Source organism: Mus caroli, chromosome 15, assembly GCF_900094665.2.
Source record: "Mus caroli chromosome 15, CAROLI_EIJ_v1.1, whole genome shotgun sequence".
Lineage (NCBI taxonomy): Eukaryota > Metazoa > Chordata > Mammalia > Rodentia > Muridae > Mus > Mus caroli.
Window position 1 is genome coordinate 96334806 of NC_034584.1, and position 18921 is coordinate 96353726.

General features: G+C 45.6%; 2 protein-coding genes across 21 annotated transcripts in view; one reads left to right on the plus strand and one right to left on the minus strand.

Moving 5' to 3' along the window:
- The window catches only part of Pcbp2 (poly(rC) binding protein 2), a 28080-nt gene extending 22106 nt beyond the window's left edge, over positions 1–5974 (plus strand). For 10 of the 14 annotated variants that reach the window (XM_021184217.2, XM_021184212.2, XM_021184211.2 and 7 more), the window contains one exon: positions 5245–5695. In XM_021184217.2, coding sequence (XP_021039876.1) covers positions 5245–5281 — 37 coding nt within the window. In that variant the 3' untranslated portion in view covers positions 5282–5695. Of the gene's footprint in view, positions 1–5244 lie in introns of all 14 variants that reach the window. The other 4 variants (XM_021184215.1, XM_021184224.1, XM_021184220.1 and 1 more) reach the window with 1 other exon arrangement.
- The window catches only part of Map3k12 (mitogen-activated protein kinase kinase kinase 12), an 18148-nt gene continuing 4722 nt past the window's right edge, over positions 5496–18921 (minus strand). The window contains exons 1-16 of one of the 7 annotated variants that reach the window (XM_029469745.1): positions 17022–17707; positions 16279–16365; positions 15647–15735; positions 11803–12281; positions 11201–11384; positions 10847–11038; positions 10460–10618; positions 10215–10373; positions 9360–9468; positions 9038–9147; positions 8813–8929; positions 8582–8719; positions 7849–8473; positions 7592–7662; positions 7248–7509; positions 5496–6927 (exon numbers count right to left, since the gene is read on the minus strand). In XM_029469745.1, the coding sequence (XP_029325605.1) occupies positions 6832–6927; positions 7248–7509; positions 7592–7662; positions 7849–8473; positions 8582–8719; positions 8813–8929; positions 9038–9147; positions 9360–9468; positions 10215–10373; positions 10460–10618; positions 10847–11038; positions 11201–11384; positions 11803–12247 (2667 nt within the window). In that variant the 5' untranslated portion in view covers positions 12248–12281; positions 15647–15735; positions 16279–16365; positions 17022–17707 and the 3' untranslated portion in view covers positions 5496–6831. The other 6 variants (XM_029469744.1, XM_029469746.1, XM_029469749.1 and 3 more) reach the window with 6 other exon arrangements.

The following is an 18921-nucleotide window of genomic DNA, read 5'->3' on the forward strand; positions in this document are numbered from 1 at the left end:
ACTCACTTTGTAGACCAGGCTGGCCTCGAACTCAGAAATCCGTCTGCCTCTGCCTCCCAAGTGCTGGGATTAAAGGCGTGCGCCACCACGCCCGGCTTTTTTTTTTTTAAAGACGGTTTTAAAGTTGCCTTAAAGGCTACTCCCTATTGTAGTCCAGACTAGTGTGGACTCTGATTATTTGCCTCAGCTTCTGTAGTAGCTGTGCCACCATGGTTTGGCCACTTTACTCTGGTTTCCGGGTTGGGTCAATCTATCAGATAGTTGGAAATATGCGCTCTGTATTCCTTTTCCCAGTCTTGTCTGCTGTGTCTTTATCAAAGTAGTTTTAAGTAGCATTGTGTATGGCGGGCGGTGTGGGGGGGTGATTATATAGCTATTTTAGAGGGTGGGGCGCAGACTATAAAAGTTTATTATAAAGTTGATATTAGATCTTCCTAATTGGCAGCCAAAGGCACTTACTGATATAACTGAAGCGGATTTTGTCCTGTACTTTTTCCCTATTGTGGTCTTCCCTTCCACCCACCCTTTTTTTTTGTTCCTTTTTTCCTCTGTTACAGTTTAGAAAACGCTAAACCCTCCTCCCAGGCAGCCTCCGTCACGATCCCTGATCACCTCAGCATCAACCTCTCTCAACCCTCCACCCCTTCTTCTTCTTCTTCCTCTTCCACCACCACCCCCTCGCTCGCCACAGCGGGGACTTCCGACGCACCCTCCAGCCTCCCCAACCCTCTTCCGACCGCCCCTTGTGTCTCCAGTCTGCTTGGCATGAAACCCATCCCTCTCCTGGCTCTAAATGTTGTGTCTGCTGCTAAGGGTACCGGGGCTTCAGCTACCACCACCACCACCTCTACTGTGCCATGTGTAACTAACAAACTGAAAGGCGAGAAGCAGAGATTCTCTCCCTACTGAGTGCTTATCTTGGCATTTCCTCAAGTGTTTGTTTATTTTGTTTTTCTTTGTTAACATTGGTGAGAACCAAACTATTGTGAGCTTGTGATCATTTTCTTTTACTACTTTGGGGGATAACTGGGTGGGGATGGAAACAGGGGTAATACTTGTTTAGGTTTAGGTCTTCACAGCTCAGTGCCTGTTCAGAGTCTGACTTGTTGATTGAAATCTCTATCTAGAGCCACAGTTCTTACTCTTTAATTCTGTTATACTTTTTTGTAGCTTTATTCTGCCTTGCAATATAAAAAAATGTGTTAGGCTCTGTGTTGATGAATAAAAGCTTCTCCTTTAATCCTTTCTTTTTTTTTTTTTAAACTTTAAATCATTTAATGGTTAAAGCTGTCAGCTGGACTTCTTGGCTGAATCTGTGTTCTAGTTATAATAAAGTTGCCACAGTAAGAACAGTAGCTCACTGTGTGATGTGACGGGTGAAGGGTGGGGATTTGTGATTTGTGCCTTGTCAGATTGGATGGCTGTGCAGCCCTCTTGTATCTTCCATGAATTTTGTAATCCTTTGTCAATATTTTCAAGTAGAAGGGTCTTCAGTAGTTTAAATACTGATGATCCTTCATGACTGACCAGAAGCTTTTAAGTCAAGAACACTTATTTTGCTAACACACCAATAGTTGTAATGATGTGTCTTTGTCTGAGCTCTTCTCTCTGGTGAATAGTCATTTCAAAGGCATATACAGGACTGATTTCTTTAGCCATAAGATGGGCAGTGTTCAATGTCAGAGTTGAGTAGCTTTTGCCTATATCCCTTTAATGGATCATTAGATCCGCTTCTGGGATACTAGAAAGGGCTTTATATAGATTGATTGTTGGTCATTCTAAATATTGCTTAGTCAAGTTCATTTACCTTCTATTTCCTACCTGTCTTTCTCACTAGCAACAGTACCATGAGTGGGAGATAATATGCTTATATTTGAATGAATTCTCTAATGGGAGATAGAAAAGAGGTCCTAAGAAAATATAAACTTTATGAATGCTGTGCTTTTCCACAGTGCTGCACTTAGCTCACGGTGTGTGCTTTCTCCTTTTTTCTGGTGTGGGGCTTGATCCCATAGTAGTTTTCTGCCTAGGTACACCTTGACCACTTTTTTTGTTTGTTTGTTTTGTTTTTTGTTTTTCAAGACAGGGTTTCTCTGTGTAGCCCTAGCTGTCCTGGAACTCACTTTGTAGACCAGGCCGAAATGCGCCTGCCTCTGCCTCCCTAGCGCTGGGATTAAAGGCGTGCGCCACCTCGCCTGGCTCCTTGGCCACTTTTAAAAACTAAGATAAGCCACAGATGTTTTTCCACAAGGGAAAAAAATGGTGTTCTAAGGGTTTTGTGGCTGAGGCTTAAGCCGTAGCAGGATATTTGCTGGGCCCTGGGATTGTTTTCTAGCATTTAAAAACTAAAAGGAGGTGATGATTAAGTCATTTTGATAATCCAAGGTACATATTGTGAGTCTTAAAGGAGGTGATGATTAAGTCATTTTGATAATCCAAGGTACATATTGTGAGTCTTCTTTACTGGTAGGTAGGCAGTGAAGGTTTCTAGATTTTTTTTTTCCCTGATGGTCTTTTCCAAACATCCCTTAGGGTAACATTGTTGAACATCATCATGAAAACAATAGTTGTTCATGCTTGTTATTAATCTTTCAGTTTCTGGTGTTATTGTGGCTCCTTTCTTCTGTCCTAGCTTTACAACACATTTGTTCACATATCCTAAGTCTGTGTCAAGATTTTTTTTTTTCTCCTTAAGACAGGTGTGCGTGTGTGTGTGTGTGTGTGTGTGTGTGTTTGTGTTTGTGTGTGTGTAGTCCTAGCTGTCCATGCACTAATCCCCACCCAGCCTGGGTTAAGGATTTTTAGTAGAGCAAATTGCAGGTTTATGGGTCGATGCTATGTTAGCTGCCTCCTATGTTGTATAGTTCCAACTCTTTCTATAGTTAAAAGTTACTATGCTGATAACCATCTTCATTGAGATTTGGGTTTTAACTTTGTTGGAATGCCTCTTAGCCTTAATCCAATAAATATCCCCAAATAAAGATTTGCTGGGAAATAATCCAGATGTTCAAGGGGCTCGATACCATTTTTTGGTTTGGACAGGGTTTCTCTGTGTAGTCCTGGTTGTCCTGGAACTCCATTTGTAGACCAGGCTGCCCTCGAACTCAGAAATTCGCCTGCCTCTGCCTCCCAAGTGCTGGGATTAAAGGCGTGCGCCACCACACCTGGCTGATACTATAATTTTTAACAAAGGTTTTTGGTGTGAAAATACTTAAGAGCTTGATGCTCCGATATGTGTCTGATGTCAAAAGTCATTGTATTTCTGGTTGAGATTTCCCTCTGTAACTCATCTAGCTCATCTTGCTCTTTAAATTCCTGATAAGGCTTTATTATGAGTACTGGATAGTTCTTGAGCTGTTTATATGGCCACAGTACTACTGCCCTATATGGTTGTTTTTTGAGATACTAGATTAAAACTAACCATTTACATTGAATCTTTCTTTCCCACTCCACTGGTCTCTTATTCAGTTTGCTGAAGTATACATGTACAGGGCCTTTGAAGACCTGAAAATGTTGGCTCCCATAGAATTGGAGTCACAGACATTTGTGAGCCACCATGTGGGTTCTAGGAATAAAATCTGATTCCCTATAAGAGCAACAAGTGTTCTTAACCACTGAGCAGTATCTTGAGTCCCTAAAGCTTATTTACCTTGTCATTGGGTCATCCTATTTTGAGATAGGCAAGATTCTGCTGCATTCGTGTTTTGTTGTTGCTGTTCATAGGTCGTCCATTTGTTGGGCCTAGGTGTGTATGTACTATAGTGTACAAGTGGAGGTCGTCATTGTCTTCCACTTGGTTTCAGATAGTCCTTTTGAAAACTTAAAAAAACCCTGACTTTACAGTTTCTAGGAATTCTTTCTCTGCCTCTGATTTGTGGTTGATGTGCTGGGACTACAGATGCTATGCACTATCTACTGTATCTGTTTTAACACTACACTGGGCTTGTTAAAGTCAGGTCTATGTGGTCAGATGACAAAACCTGTATCTGAGCCATTTCTACAGCCTATGTAGGCCTGATGTGAGTTGTGTGCATGTGAACATGTACGGGTGTGTGGAATTCAAAAACTGATTTTGTTATTTTCCTTACTCATCTTTCATTTTTTGAGATTTTTGACTGAGCTTGGAGCTCACTGATTTGGCTAGACTATGTGCCCTGCTCTCTACTTCCCCTGCATTGGTATTCCAGGTGGACATTGCCACTTCTGGCATTTTTATATTGGGAGCAGGTCCTCATTGCTTGAAATCCTCTTCCTTCCTTTTTAAAATGCTAAAGATTCCCCTCCATGCTGCATTTACCTATGAGAGGTTTCACTCTGCATAGTTTGAGATCTCACATGTATATTTAAAGTTTAGGCACATTAGGGTAGTAACATAGGAAAAATAATTTCTGACTTTAAAGAAAACACAGTTTTTAATTGAAGAATGATTTCTCTGGTTTCCGGGATATACCCCTTCCCCTATGGTATTTGTACATTTAGTGCACATGGTATTGAGCCAAACATCACAAATTGATGTCAGTTGGTTCTTTGTGAAGTTAAGCAAGTTAAGCTTGTGGTGTGGACCTGAGACACCTCTAGTTGTGTTCAGAATGAGGCATTTTGCTTTTACCCAGTGATAATGAAATGTACACTGAATGCCTTTCTCTCAAAGCTTAATTGTATTCCAGAACCTCAAATGACCTATTTGAAACAAGTAGGAAGGCACTGTAGCCAGGTATGTTTACAAGGAGAATTTGGCACCAGCAAGGCCACAGGTTTTGGATTTTGAAGAGTGAGCTAAGGAACTGAATTGAAGCTTTTTGATACGTGTTTTCTTGTTGGTATTTGTCCGAAAATTAGAAGCTTGAAAACAATAATTGAATTTTTCACTATAGCTCCTATTCTTGCTCCTACCTTTAAGTATTGTTAAAATTACATATCTTTAAATGTTAGGCTCCCAACACAAAGTCCCTTCACATTGGTAGGCTGTTCTAGTGTAAACACATGGCAGGATCAACTCCTTGAAGCCTAATGTTCTCTAGAAATGCTTTCAGTTTGCAAAGAATAAAACGTGAAGAGACAGTGTCACCAACTTAACATCATTTGTTATGTTCTTCTGAGAACACCTTAGGAACCTTGGTTGTAGTGGTGTTACATAAACAGCCTTGTGCACTATAGTACTAGCTAATCTAAGAAACCTTGAAATACCTTGGTGTGATGAATTGTAGCTAGGTAAACTGACTTATTCTTGTTTCTGTTTTACAGGCTTTCCTCGGAGACAGGTGGCATGGGGAGCAGCTAGAACAGAGCAGATTCATCCATAATCCCTTTCTGCTGTTCACCACCACCCATGATCCATCTGTGTAGTTTCTGAACAGTCAGCGATTCCAGGTTTTAAAATAGTTTGTAAATTTTCAGTTTCTACACTTTATCATCCACTCATGATTTTTTAATTAAAGTGTTTTAATTCCTTTCTCTGTTCAGCAGTTACGCTGAGATATCCATATTTAGTTTTATAAGCTTCTCCCCCTTTTGTTTTTTTGGGTTTTTTTTTTTTTTTTGGCTCATGAATTTTTGTTTGTCATGGAAATGTAAGAGTGGATTATTAATACATTTCAGTTTAGTTCTGTAATGTCAGGAATTTTTCAAAAAAAAAATTAAAAGATGGACTGGAGCTTTTTCTTTGTGAATAGAAACTGGATGCCACAGTGACTTATGTGGGTGTTGTTCCTGTTTGATGTTATTTTTATACCTTTTAACCTTCAGAGAGCCCTGATTTAGTTTCAATAGAATTAATTAATTAATTCCTTTTTTACCACTCCAATTTTTTTTTTTTTTTAATTTGCCCTCGATCGCCTCCCCCTCCATGATACTGGGTAGCCTCTGAAAACTTGTTTACGGAGATTGACAAATACACTTACCCTAGGATTGTAGAGCAGCTGGTGCATTTATGGAGCTGGGCAGGAACTCGTGGATAGTAAACTTGGGAATGGCTGCCCCTTGTTCTACCTTGCATTCTTTAATTTAGTTATCTCCATAGGTGTTTTGAGACCTCCTTGTTCTGAAATCATTTAGAAAAGTTTACCTGCTATCATTTATGTTAACTTAGAAAGTAACTTGTCCAAATTCCTCAGATAAAATCTTAAATCCAAGGCGAAACCATGTATTATACCACTCCACTCATTCACCAAGAAAACCCTCGACAGTTGGGCCTGCATGGAGTGGTTATATTTCAAGGTTGTTCACAGGGGTTACAATATGACAGTCCCCACCCCTACCAGGCACCAAGATAACAGTGGGGACTAACAGCACCCCAGTTCTTCAGCCTGAGCCATCACATGCTGTTAGTCGTTTAACTTGCCTCTGGGCCCAAAGCCAGGGTTTGGGCAGAGAAACAGGAACAAAGAAATGAGTTACATTGCCACCTGAGAAACCTCAGAGGGATGACCCAGCCTTAGTTTCCCTCCTCCCAAGTGCAAAATGTGTAAACAGTAAACAGAAAATAAAAGTGCAGTTTTAAGTGAATCTTCTTCCTGCCCCTCCAGTGTTCAGGGATAGACAGTATAGAGACAAGCCTGGCTTTTCTATTGCCTACTTGCTTGTTCAACATAAGGAATGGGGTGAAGCAAGAAGGGACCAGCTTCCTTTCCTTATAGCTCTAGGGTAGTACTTGGAGTCATTCATTCCCACAGCTGCCAGTGTCCCCAGAACTTATTCGGTAATTGGTCAGGGGCGTCGTTCACTCTTAAGCCTGGCTTAAGGCTAAGAAAGCCCCATCTATCTGTTGATTATGTGGCGCATATATATTATTTATATAAATATTTCTCTATGTACAAGGAATAAGAGTGTCTTTCATGGTGGAAGGGAGGCTGGGGGCCGCAAGGCATCAATGCTGTTGGAGTTGTCCAATTCAGTGCTGTCACAGTCTGAGTCTTCAGGATTGGGGCCCTGTGAAGAGTAGAAATGCAGTGAGGTGGGGGAACCTTGGGGACCCTTTTATATTATCAGTGGAGTTTTTTTTTTTTTTTAATCCGTTCATAGGTCCAAGGCACTATGCTAGACTCCTTTTAGGATACCTTGATGATTAGTGTCATCAAAGCTGCCACACAAACATCAGGCACTATATGCTGGGACCATTAATTCTCAACTACTACTTACATGGATATTTGTTTTCATGGTTATGGAATAATGATCTTTAGATTCTCAAATGACTGGGTTTCTGATCCCAGTTCACTTTTCAGTGTCTGGTGGTTGCAACTCAAACTTACCTGGCCATCCTGGTGTTGTGTCGGCAAGGAGCTGGATTCACGTTCAGGGACTACCTCTGAAGTAGGTAGGTCCAGTGGAATTTCTGAGCCCTGTGAGCACATGTCATCAGATCGTTCATCCGGCCGCTCATCAGTGTTGGTACTGCCAACTTCTGGTGTGCCACTTGGGGAAGGCTCACTAGCTGTACCTTCCTCCACATCTGATGGGTTCTCTGAGCTGAATGTAGATAGTGACTGACGCATGTTCGGGCCCTGAGGCCACCTAAATGTTGAGGCATGGTTACAGCTTGTGTAGAGTCCTTTAAAGTTCCCAAAGTGAAAGATGCCATTACAGCACCACTCACCTTTGACTTGGGGGTAGCTCTACTTCACTGTCTACCTCTCCTTCTTCTTCTTCAGATGAGATACCACGTTTCTACAGTAGAGATGGGTGTGGGTAGGTGTGTGTAAGTAAACCAGTCAAAAAATGGTAAGTCATTAAGAATTGGGCAACGATACATAGTTGAGTGGGGTTGGGGTATAGTTAGCACTTGGACCCTTGAGGAGATGAAGGATTTTAAGGAAATGAGGTGTGGGGCAGAAGAACATCCCCATACTTTACCTGACTTCGAGTCACAGCAGCCCTGTACAGCAGCGCAGCGGGGGTCAAGTGCTGGGACCCAGCCCGGTTTCCTCCCCGGCCTGCAGTCCCTTCCCTTCCAGTTCCCAGCAGCCCCACACCTTCTCCAGGCCCTACTGGTGGAGGTGGTTCCCCTTTAGCTCCCCCAGGTGAATCTGGGCTGGTGGAACCAGGAGCTGATCCCTCACTTGGAGGAGTATCGCCCTGGGGTGGAGGTGGTGAGCCAGGATCCCGAGCTCCCCCTGTAGCCCCTCGGCCTCGGGCTCCCAGCGCTGCTGATAGCAGGTCTGGGGATGATGATGACATCTTTCGGAGTAGAAGGTCATGGTGGAGTCCACGGAGAGCAGGGGGGCAAGCATCCCAAGCTGAAGGGCCCACTCCTAGGCCCCCTGGGCTTCCTAGTCCTCCAGGCTCATGGGGTGGCAAAGCTGCACGAAGCCCAGGCAGGTCTCCACAGCTGCCCTTGGCACTGGCCTTTCGGTGACGGGTCTTGCCACGCCGACTCCTTCCAGGTGAAGGGGGGCCCTTAGGACACCCAGGAAGCCCCACCCCACTTAGGGCTGCATCTAGTTTAGGTAGCAAAGACTCTGTCTTGAGAATATCTGGCCTGGTAAGGGAGGGAAAGTATAATGTTCAGATTAACAGTGGTAAGTCTCTCCCCACTAAAGAGATCCTTGCAAGGATCCCTCCTGCAATGTCCTCATGTGGGTCTCACCTTTTGCTGTGGGGCGACAGTTTCTGTGGCACGTTCCTTTTCTTGATGAGCTTCTCCATAGTGTTTCCATGTAGGAGGCCCCGGGAAGGGTGTGACTTTAGTAGACCAGGACACCGCCTTTCTAAAGCCTGCTCTCGCCTAAAAAAATCCAGACTCAGTTGGGTCTCCTAAATTGGTTATTTTCATGAAAACTAGGAATGCGCTATACTGTCTTAAGTGTTATTTACCTACCTGAGCAATTCCCTCTCTTTGAGTTCTAGTTGCAGCATGAGGGCATTCAGTTCCATGTACAGGTTGTTGGCTCTCTCCAACTTGCGTTCATAGTGCTCCCTGATGTCCAGGGCATGTCTGAAAGGGCAGATGATTTTCCCTCGGTGAGCTGGGTGTTCTCTGTGACTCCATGATGAATGGTTCCTGCTGTTTAGATAAGATTCACTTTCCTAAATAGGCACATACCTGAGCTCCTCCCTTCTCCGCATCACCAGTTCCTCTTCTAGGCGGTGCAGACAGGTCCCTTCTGACTTAATCTTTTCAAAGTGCAGTTTTACTTCTTCCCGCCACTCTGCCTAGGGATGGAGAGACACGGGGGAGGGGGTGAGGACTATGTCCCTGTCACCTCACAGACCTGTGCTCTTGGAAGGTTGCCTGAGCCACTGTAAGTTACAAAAGGAAATGGATGTTTCTCTAAGGACTTATCTATTCAGTCACATTTACTGGTCACTTCAAAAGCTGCCATGGCTGCAAGGGTCAAAGGTCTGTTTTTCCACCCAAAGCACACCTGGGACTTAAAGTAAGTCTCCTGGGGTGTAGAGAGCACATCAGCTGAGGCAATGTCCAGGTGCAGCAAGATCTGTCGGAATGATGGGCGATTTCGTGGTTTGCTATTCCTAAAGGAGTTGTGAAATAAGAAGGTGGATTAGAATGGAACCAGAGCATATTTTCCTAGCACCTAATCTGATACCATTGTTAACACCAAAATACCACAGAGAGGGGTCTATTTAACCTAGCTTGTTTGTTTTCTCCTTTTGATTTTTTTTTGAGACAGGATTTCTATGTGTAGCTCTGGCTGCCCTGGAACTTAATTTTGTAGACCAGGGTGGCCTCTGCCTCTCAAGTGCTGGAATTAAAGGCATGTGCCACCAGTTTCTGGCTCTAATATTTATACCTGAGCAAAGTGTTTGGTGTCTGGTTGTGGTGCCTTTAATTCTTGTTTACATAGTGTCTTCCAGGACAGCCAGGGCTACAACTTTCCCCACAACTTTTAACTGATTCCATCAAAGGAAACACTGGGGATGTCAGTAACAGGTTCAGTCTTCCTTCCTTGGGGACTGAGTAAGGTCAGTGACGTCTTTCTGCTTTACAGCAACAGCAACCTGACATCGTAAATATTGATCATTGGATCAAATCAGATACATGTTCAAAGAAGATATGATGCAAATCTTTGATGTGTTTTCTGCAGGCCAGAGCAGCCTGTAAGTTGTAAGTTAAGTTCCCTTGGTACACATTCTGTGTCCTGGACCTTGGAGAGATTAGAAAGCTTTAGCTTACTTTTGCTAAGGACATCTGAACCTAGATGTCTTGAGTTCTAGGTGTTTCTTTATTGTCAGTCCAGTCTCCCAGCTCCCATCCTTACCAGCACTGGCGAAGTAGAATTTTAAAACCATCTGGGCAGCTGGAGGGTACAGGCAGGTGGAGACTGTTGCTTCCCACACCCCAGATGATGGCTGAGGAATCTACATCTTTGTAGGGAATCTCTCCAGTCAGTAGTTCCCATAGCACCACCCCAAAGGACCTGAGGAAGGAACATCATTTGGAAGGGTTCTCTCCAGACCTGCATGACCTCTGTACCCGTCCTAAAAGTCTCATCCTGCTGCTTACCAGATGTCAACCTTCTCAGACACAGGTTCATTTCTGATCACTTCAGGAGCCATCCAGGCTACTGTTCCTGCAAAGGACATCTTGGTGCTCTTGTCACTCAGCTCCTTGGAAGTGCCAAAATCTGAGATCTTCACCACATCGTCGTATGTGATTAGCATGCTGGTAAAGAGTGTAGTCAGCCAGGATCCACATCTTTCCATACCCCATCTAACTGCTCTTACTTTCTGATAATATCTGACACACCTAAAGTTGAGAGGCTCACCACAGTCCTCCAGAGGACTGCCACTTAGAAGGGATGGACTTAGGGCAGAATCTAAAACATAGGGAGTTGGCCAGGCTGCCACGGGTAGGTGACCTACATGCACATCAGCTTGCATCCTTACTCACTTGGGTGACTTCAGGTCTCTGTGGATAATCTTGTGCAGGTGCAGGTAATTCATGCCACCAGCAATGCCCATGGACCAGTCAACCAGCAAGGAGGGGGTGACAGGGCGGCCGGCTCTGAGCACCTCATATAGCTGTCCTTGAGCGCAGAACTCCATAAGGATGCAGTAGCAGGGGGCCTGTGTGCAAACACCCCTGAGGGACAGACAGGGGTAAAGCTTAATATCTGCCTTGTGTACCTGGGACCTACGTTTCTACCCATGCCATTTCTGGGTCTCCTTTGAGAAAGGGGATATAGTCCCAGGTGAGGGGAGTCCTGTGTGTCATGGTATCCCCAGCCCCTGCCCTGGACCTCACTTGAAAGTGATGATGTTGGGGTGCTTCAGCTTTCGAAGATGCTTGATGTCAGTCTCCTTGAGATCTCGAACCTTCTTCACAGCTACCTCCTCCCCGTGGAAGCGTCCCAGGAAAACGGCACCCTGAGCCCCTGAGCCTACCCACTGCAGGTCCAGGATTTCCTCAAAGGGGACTTCCCAAAGGTCTGTAGGTAGGAGGCACAGTGCCACAGGCTCAGAAAGATCTGCACTGAACTTGAGACACTCAAGGGTTGGCTGAGTATATCAATGATGAGAAAACAAAGTAGGTTGAAAAGTCTAGTGAAGGAAATACTTGGGTAGTCTTGTGAAAAGCTAGGTGGACATAAGGGTATGTATATAGCTCATTTGTAGAGCACTTGGCTAGGAGGTGTAAAACCTAAGTTCCTGGGTTCAGTTTCCTGGCACAATGTGAGAAAATACTGAAGAGCTGAGGATTCAGCTGTGCAGTAAGTAAAACACTTATCTAGCATGTAGTGTCTAATCCTAGCACCAGAAACAAATGTAAAGGAAAATAAAGCAGATTAGGAAGGTTTGGTAGGACTTGAAGGAAATGGAGGGTGTTCCTACAGGGATCTGGCCTACCTTCCTGCTGTTGCTTGTGTTCTGTGGAGTAGGCTTTGCCAATCATTGTCCAGACAGGGCGCAGGCAGCCAAAAAGACCTTCAAGGAAGCCACTGCCACTCTGGCACTGCAGACGTACCTCATCAGCTCGAACTCTAGATGCTCGACTCTCAGGTGACCCAGTGGCTCCCCCTGGCCCACCTGTATCCTGCTCATGTAGCTGCAGGACACTATTGGCGAAAGGCTCTGGGGGAGGCTCTCCACCTGGGGAGGGGCTGGGCCCTCCTCCACCCTGCCCACCGAGAGGCACAACATCTCGAAGTACACACTGAGTGGGTGTCAGGTCTTTCTCGGGGGTGCAGTCTGAAGTGTCTGGATCCAGCTTTCGCATGGAAGCCTCACTTAGAGTAGACACAAAGCCCCCAAAGGAAGGGGAGGGTGTTCGGGTTTCATGGAGGCAGGCCATGGCCTCTGGAGCCAGGTGTCCTGAGCAGCGGGCCCTGTAAGGAATTAAGGAGGGAAGGGCCATCAGCCAGTTACTGCAAGAGCTCACGGTACCTAGCTGGAGTTGGCCTGAGTGTCAACTCTCTGTACCCTATGGGAAACCTAATACAGAGGAGCTTCTTCTTGGTACCGATTAGTGATCAACAATACTCTTGTATACAAATAATATACTTGAGTATCATCAGAGGGAAGCAAAAACCCACTCAGGTACTGGCTAAAGAAAGACTCAGTGGGTAAAATAATTTGCTGTTGCAAGCCTAGTGAATTACTCAGTGGAAGGAAAGCCAACCCCCAAAAGTGTTGTCCTGGCCTCTCATGTACTACAGCACATTCACACCCCCACAATTTTTAAAGTATCAAACTCAAGTACAAAGGCTAGAGTAATGGAATGCAAAGAATTCAACATGTGCGAGGCACTGGACTAACCGCTGCTGCAGAAGAGATGGCGGTGGTGTAATCATAGTTCCATCATGCAACATTTCCTTCCTTCCTTCCTTCCTTTTCTTTCCTTTTCTTTCCTTTCCTTTCCTTTTCTTTCCTTTTTGGTTTTTTCAAGACAGGATTTCTCTGTGTAGCCCTGGCTGGCCTCGAACTCAGTAATCTGCCTGCCTCTTGTCTCACAAGGGCTGAGATTAAAGGTGTGTGCTACCACTGCCTGGTGTCATCATGCAACATTTAACTTATGTACTTGGATCCCTAGGTTTCATGCCCAGCATGGCAAGATCAAAAACAAAAGCAAGGGCTGGAGAGATGGCTCAGCATTGAGTACTTGGTGGTCTTGCAAAGGACCTGGCTTTGAGTCTTAGAACCTAAACCATGACTAGCAATCATCTGAAATTCCAGTTCTAAGTGATCCAACACTCTCTTCTAGCTTCTCCAGATACTGTACATACACGATGCATTGACATACTTGCAGGCAAGACACCAATACACATAAATCTAAAAATATACGTATTTTTTTAGTAATAATAAAACTAGGCCTCGTGTAGTGGCATATACACTTGGGAGGCAGAGTTCAAAGCCAGCATTGTTTGTACAGTGAGACCTTGTCTCAAAAAAAAAAAAAAAAAAAAAGCGCAACTGAAATACTTCCTCTTTGCTGTGCAGTTGTCATTAACCCCTGCAGCACCCATTCTTGTCAGCTGACGTTGACTGTAAAAGATACAGATATTATATGAAATCAGATTCCCCCCTCCCACAAATATAGGTCTGGTTGTCCTGGAACAGTAGCCTGGAATAGCTTGGCCTCGAGCTTAACAGAGATCTACCAGCCTCTTTCCTTTGTGCTAAGATTAAAGGTGTGTATCACTAAGTCCAGTCTAGGGATCACTTTACCCTGGATCTAAATCTTGGGCACATGGTGGTAATGCACCTAAATGCATCATTATATTGAATGACATATGGTACTGGCAGGCTTTCTACTAAGGTACCCAGATGATGTTCCTGGGCTTCCCTGGTTAACAGTCACTGAGGTCTTCCCAGGAACACCTAGTATCTGGGCCCATCTTTCTTCTCTGTGCTTACAGGTACCTACTTAGGCCTCTCCAGTGGGATGTGATCTTGTGTCTATAACCATAACCACAGAGCTGTACTATCTCCTTGGCACAACTGGAAAAATAAAGGGGTTGAGGGCAGAATTATCCAATGGGGTTGTGTGAAGCTCTAGCCTTCTGCATCGTTCTTCTACCCCTAGATCCCCAAACCAAGATTCAGCTTCCCAGGCAATAGAAACACGTCCCAGTTTGTAGCTATGTGCTACTTAAATAGCACTAATTAGAAAATCACAAGTCGAGGAACTGGGATGTGACTCAGTTGGTAAAGTGCTTGCCCAGCATACACAGAGCCCTTGCACCACATAAACCTGCTGTGGTGGTGCATGCCTGCAATCCCAGCACTGGGGAGATGGAGGCAGTAATCAATTCAAGGTCATTTTCAGCTACACAGCAAATTTGAGGTTGGTCTGAATAAAGGAGACCCTGTGTGAAATAAAAATGGGTTGAGGATGTGGCTTAGGTAGAGCACTTGCCTAGAAGGCAAAAGGCCCTAAACTGCATAAACCCAAGCATGGTTCACAGGCTCATCACCCCAGCACTTGGGAGTTGGAGGCAGGAGGATCAAACATTCAAGGTCATTGGTAAGTAGGAATCTGAGGCCAGCCTGAGCTACAAAAGACCCTGTCTATCTCCAATTGGCTAAGTAGTGGTGAATCTGAGGCCAGTCTGAGCTACCAAAGACGCTATCTCCAAAAATAATACTAATTCACTACCAATACAAATTCTAAGTTTTACATTTGATTCAAGTAAAGTATAGTTAAGTGTCAATTTCTCCAGTCATACAAAGAGCTGAACTAGGTAGCAATAGCACTCAGGCACAACAAACTCTCCCAATTTTTCAGGCTTACTTCAGAACTTGACTCCAATAGACGTACTATTCTTCCAGCCACATGTTTAGTTGGATATCATAGGATGAGATGCAAGGTTCCCTGACAACAATCTAACAGCTTCTGAGGCAAGTTCTTCAGCCCCTGCAGTACTCTCTTGGGAACGAACCACAGTGTGTGTGGGGTGCCACAGAGGAGTATGTTCAGAGCATGATGCAAAGGAAGTTTGGGAAACAGTCTTAGCTTGCCTAACCATCATCTGCAGTCCTTGCTCTTGAAGACTCTCACTGGGTACGGGATTTGTTTGGGATCTGCATAGTTAACAAGCACCTCAGTTGATTCTGTGACTAGTACATTTGAAAATCCTACATACTGGGCTGGGCACAGTGTCTAAGAGCTTTAGTTGCTTTGCAGAGGATCTGGGTTTGAATGTCACATCCACATGGTAGCTCACAACTATCTGTAACCCCAGTTCCAGAGAATCCAACAGACACACACTTGGTACACATACATGCATACAGGTAAAACAGTCATACATAATATACAGTAATTAAAAAAATTTATAATAAATGACACATTGTCATTCTGTCCTTATACTGCTTCATCAGCTGTCACCATCAAATGCCTCTTAAGTTCTTTCTTAATTTCTTATCCAGCTTCTGAAAGACCCAAAACACAAACTCATCAGCCCCGTTTGCTTTAGATACCTTAGTGGCTTATTTATGTTGATATCTAAGCTACCCTGGACACGAAGCTATATCAGGGTTCTGAATTATGGTGTCCAAAGACAATGTGAACTTTTCAAGAAATTATTATGTAAGTTAGCATTTGGTATAAATGTATTACTGAAATTAATCCTCAATACAATATACTACTCTAAGGTGGGAAGGCTGGGGCTATAGCTCAGTTGGTAGGGTGCTTGCATAGCATGGAAGAGGCCTTGAGTTCAATCTCCAACAGCACACACATAATGGCACATACCAGCAGTCCCAGCAGTCAGGGATGGAGGTGAGAGGATCAGAAGTTCAAGGTCATCTCTGGCTTCATAGTGAGTTTCAGGCCAGCCTAGGCTACAGGGTGAAACTTTGTCTTAAAAACAAACAAACAAACAAACAAACCAACAAACCAACCCATAAACTCTAGGGATATATTGATTATCAGCATAAAATATAGTGATTATCACATATTGGATATGTGAACATGCAATCCTGAGATATGGAGGGCTCACACCACATCACCTCTTCCCTCCCTCTGGTCCTCTATTGTTGAGACTATACATGCAGCTAATGGTTGCTGGGGAGAAGGAAAGACATTTTCTTTGATGGTATAGCCACTGGTAAGGTGCTAGTGATACTGTAAATTAACCCTCATTCATGATCCTATTTGCAAACCTAGTTAAACTCTGTGGGTCACAAAAAGGAAAAAAAAACCTGATATGAAAATGGAAGGGGACAAGAAGGGTATGGGAACGATGGAACCAGAGTTATGGGGAATATGGGTGATCAAGTACATTACACACACACGTATGAAAATGTAACAGTGAAACCCATTATTATGTGTAATTAATATATGCTAAGGGGGCGAAGAGATGGATGAGGGTCAAGAGTGCTTACTGTTCTTGCAGATGACTGGGGTTCCATTCCCAGCACCCACATGGTGCTCACAACCCCTATAACTCTTGTTCCAGGGGATCCAAGGCCCTGCAAGTGTGAGGTGCCATTAGCTCAACACACACACACACACACTCTCTCTCTCTCTTTTTCTCTCTGTCATTAAAAAACTAAAAAGTATACAAATACAGTTGGCATTATTAGCCCCACTGGCGTCACAAGGTTACCCTTCTTGTCTTCCAAGTTTCACTTCAACCTGGAAGTCTTCTGTGAAGTTCCAACCCTGTCTAGTTAATTCACTTCAACCTGGAAGTCTTCCGTGAAGTTCCAACCCTGTCTAGTTAATTCCCTTCTAGGTGGGCAAAGCCTGAGCTTCCTGCTCCATGGCTCCCGCTCAGCTTCCAACCAGAGTAGGAGCACTGCTCTACCCACCCAGGGCCGCACATGCTCCGTGTATCTCTCAGTTCCCTGCACCCTCAGAACAGCCTAGCAAAGAAGGCATTATTAGTTCTCCTACGATCTAGAGAAAACCAAGGTCCAGAAATCAGGAACCACAGCCTCTGAATTGCCGTCACAGCCTACAAAATGTGCGGCTTGGAGAGCCACGGTGTCTATTGTAAGGTAAATTACAAGCACTGACCAGCCTGCAAACGCACCGGAGAATTTCCTGCAAACGACCCCAACCAAGGCTTCCGCCTCCCTCACCAAAGCCCCGAGGCTGGGGCTCTCGCAAGCTCTCGGCCCACCTGCTGGACCGCCTGGCCACCAGTGACCGCACCGCGGCAAGCGGAGTGGAAGGGGTTACTGCCACGGCGCCCCATCCCCTGTCGACCTCCTTCCCGACCGTCACGTGGTGCGGGGCTGGGGGCGCGGCTGTGGGAGGGGTCCAAGAGGGGAGAAGAGAGCACAGCCAGCTGGGGGAAGGGCTGGGCGCTGCGGCGTAACCATGACTACTGGGCCCGTGAAGTCACCGGGACAAGATTAGCCCAGGGTCACGTGAACGCGAGGCAGGGGCGGGGCCGCGTAGGAGCCCGCCCCTGACCTGGGCAGGCTACGCTTGCTGCCAGCATACAGATGCGGACCCCGAAGTCATCCCCCACCTGGGTGATCTGAAACCCACCTTCCTCTGACCTTAGTTACTTGGGCTCGGCACCTGGTGGAGAAAAAGTGGCAGGGATTGGAGGGGAAGACTCGTGGGGTTGCTTTGGGGGTACAGTACCACACATAAGTTAAGAAATGGAGATGGGACAAGAAAGGAACAGTCAAAGGAACTAGCTGAGAGACTGGCCAACAGCTTCAAACCTGGAGAATGGCCTGAAAAGCCGGTCTGAAAAGCAGAGAACTCTGGGAAGATGGAGATGAAAAACACAGACCGCCTCTCCCTTCCCTAGTCCGTTTCCTATCTAGAAGCTGAGTTTTGGGTTTTATACCACCAGGCCTTTTAAAATGGTTTGTGTGCCCCCCCTCCCAACCCCCATCATCTGGACTTAGTTTAGTCATAGAGGATGACATCCTCAGAATCAATTTGCAGCTCTGCCTGCCTCAGATCACACAGGCATCCCCAGAGGGCCCTGTGGTATCCAGGGCCTGGGGAGAGCAGAGAAGCCATTTCACCTGCTCATCTTTTAGGGCAGTGGCAATAGCTGAAGAAGCCAGGAGATGAGACCCAGGTAGGGTATTCAGTCATGCTCGGGGTACCCCTACCACCCCTCAGGCTGATGACAGATCTTCCAGATCGACCTGAAAGAAGACAGGGAGGGTTGAGGGTCTCCAGGGAGCCATGGTAAACTGGAGATTCCTCTTTCCCAGCAAATGTCCCCCTTTCTGCTTCCTTTATTCCTGACCCACCAGCTGTGTCTCATTGACCCCAGCTGGGTCTTGGCGCCGGGACTTTGGGGGTGGTGGACTAGAAGCCCTGGGGCCCCAGACATTCGGTCACCCTGGGGGAGGGCAACCTGTCTCCCTGGCCATCAATTATGCAGTGCCTGGGGGGGGGGGAGCATAGAGGAGGGATTCGTCTGTCACTCTGAACCACAAGGATTAAATGTGGACAGTATCTTTGTCAGACTGCAAGGGAACAGAGGTCCCTGCCTTTACCAATGGAGAGGCTCTAAAGACGGCCAGTTCTCCTACTTTACAGATGGTTCCTTCAGGGTCCCACAGGAAGGCTACAGAGTTGGGACCTGTATACAAGTCGCCCTCACCTCTGCCTCAGTCCTCCTAGGCTTTCACGCCAGAGGAGGCAGCGAGGCTGTAGCAGGTGAACTCTGTGGATTCTCCCTAGCTCTCTTTCTTTAACAGCAGCATCCAATGGCTTGTGTGGCGGGGCAGTGCTGGAGGCTTTGCTCAGAGGTGTGGCCATCTGCCTGTGCCTTGAGTTCTTACACCCAACTATCCCTGCCTGCTTGGACATCATTTTCCTGCAGGCTGGGAGGTTCCACTCTCTTCTAATTAGTCTGAGGAGAGGCTGCAAAGGAGAAAGTGGCCATGGCTTGGGGTTCCTGGTTCTCTACCTTTGAGACCCTTGGAGGATAGATGTTTCGGATGGATGCAGCTGTACTTTCTGCCTGCCTGCAGGTTTACTCTACCTTCTGACAGGATCCATTGTCCTTACCCTAGAGTTCTCCCCACATGGAAAGAATGCCC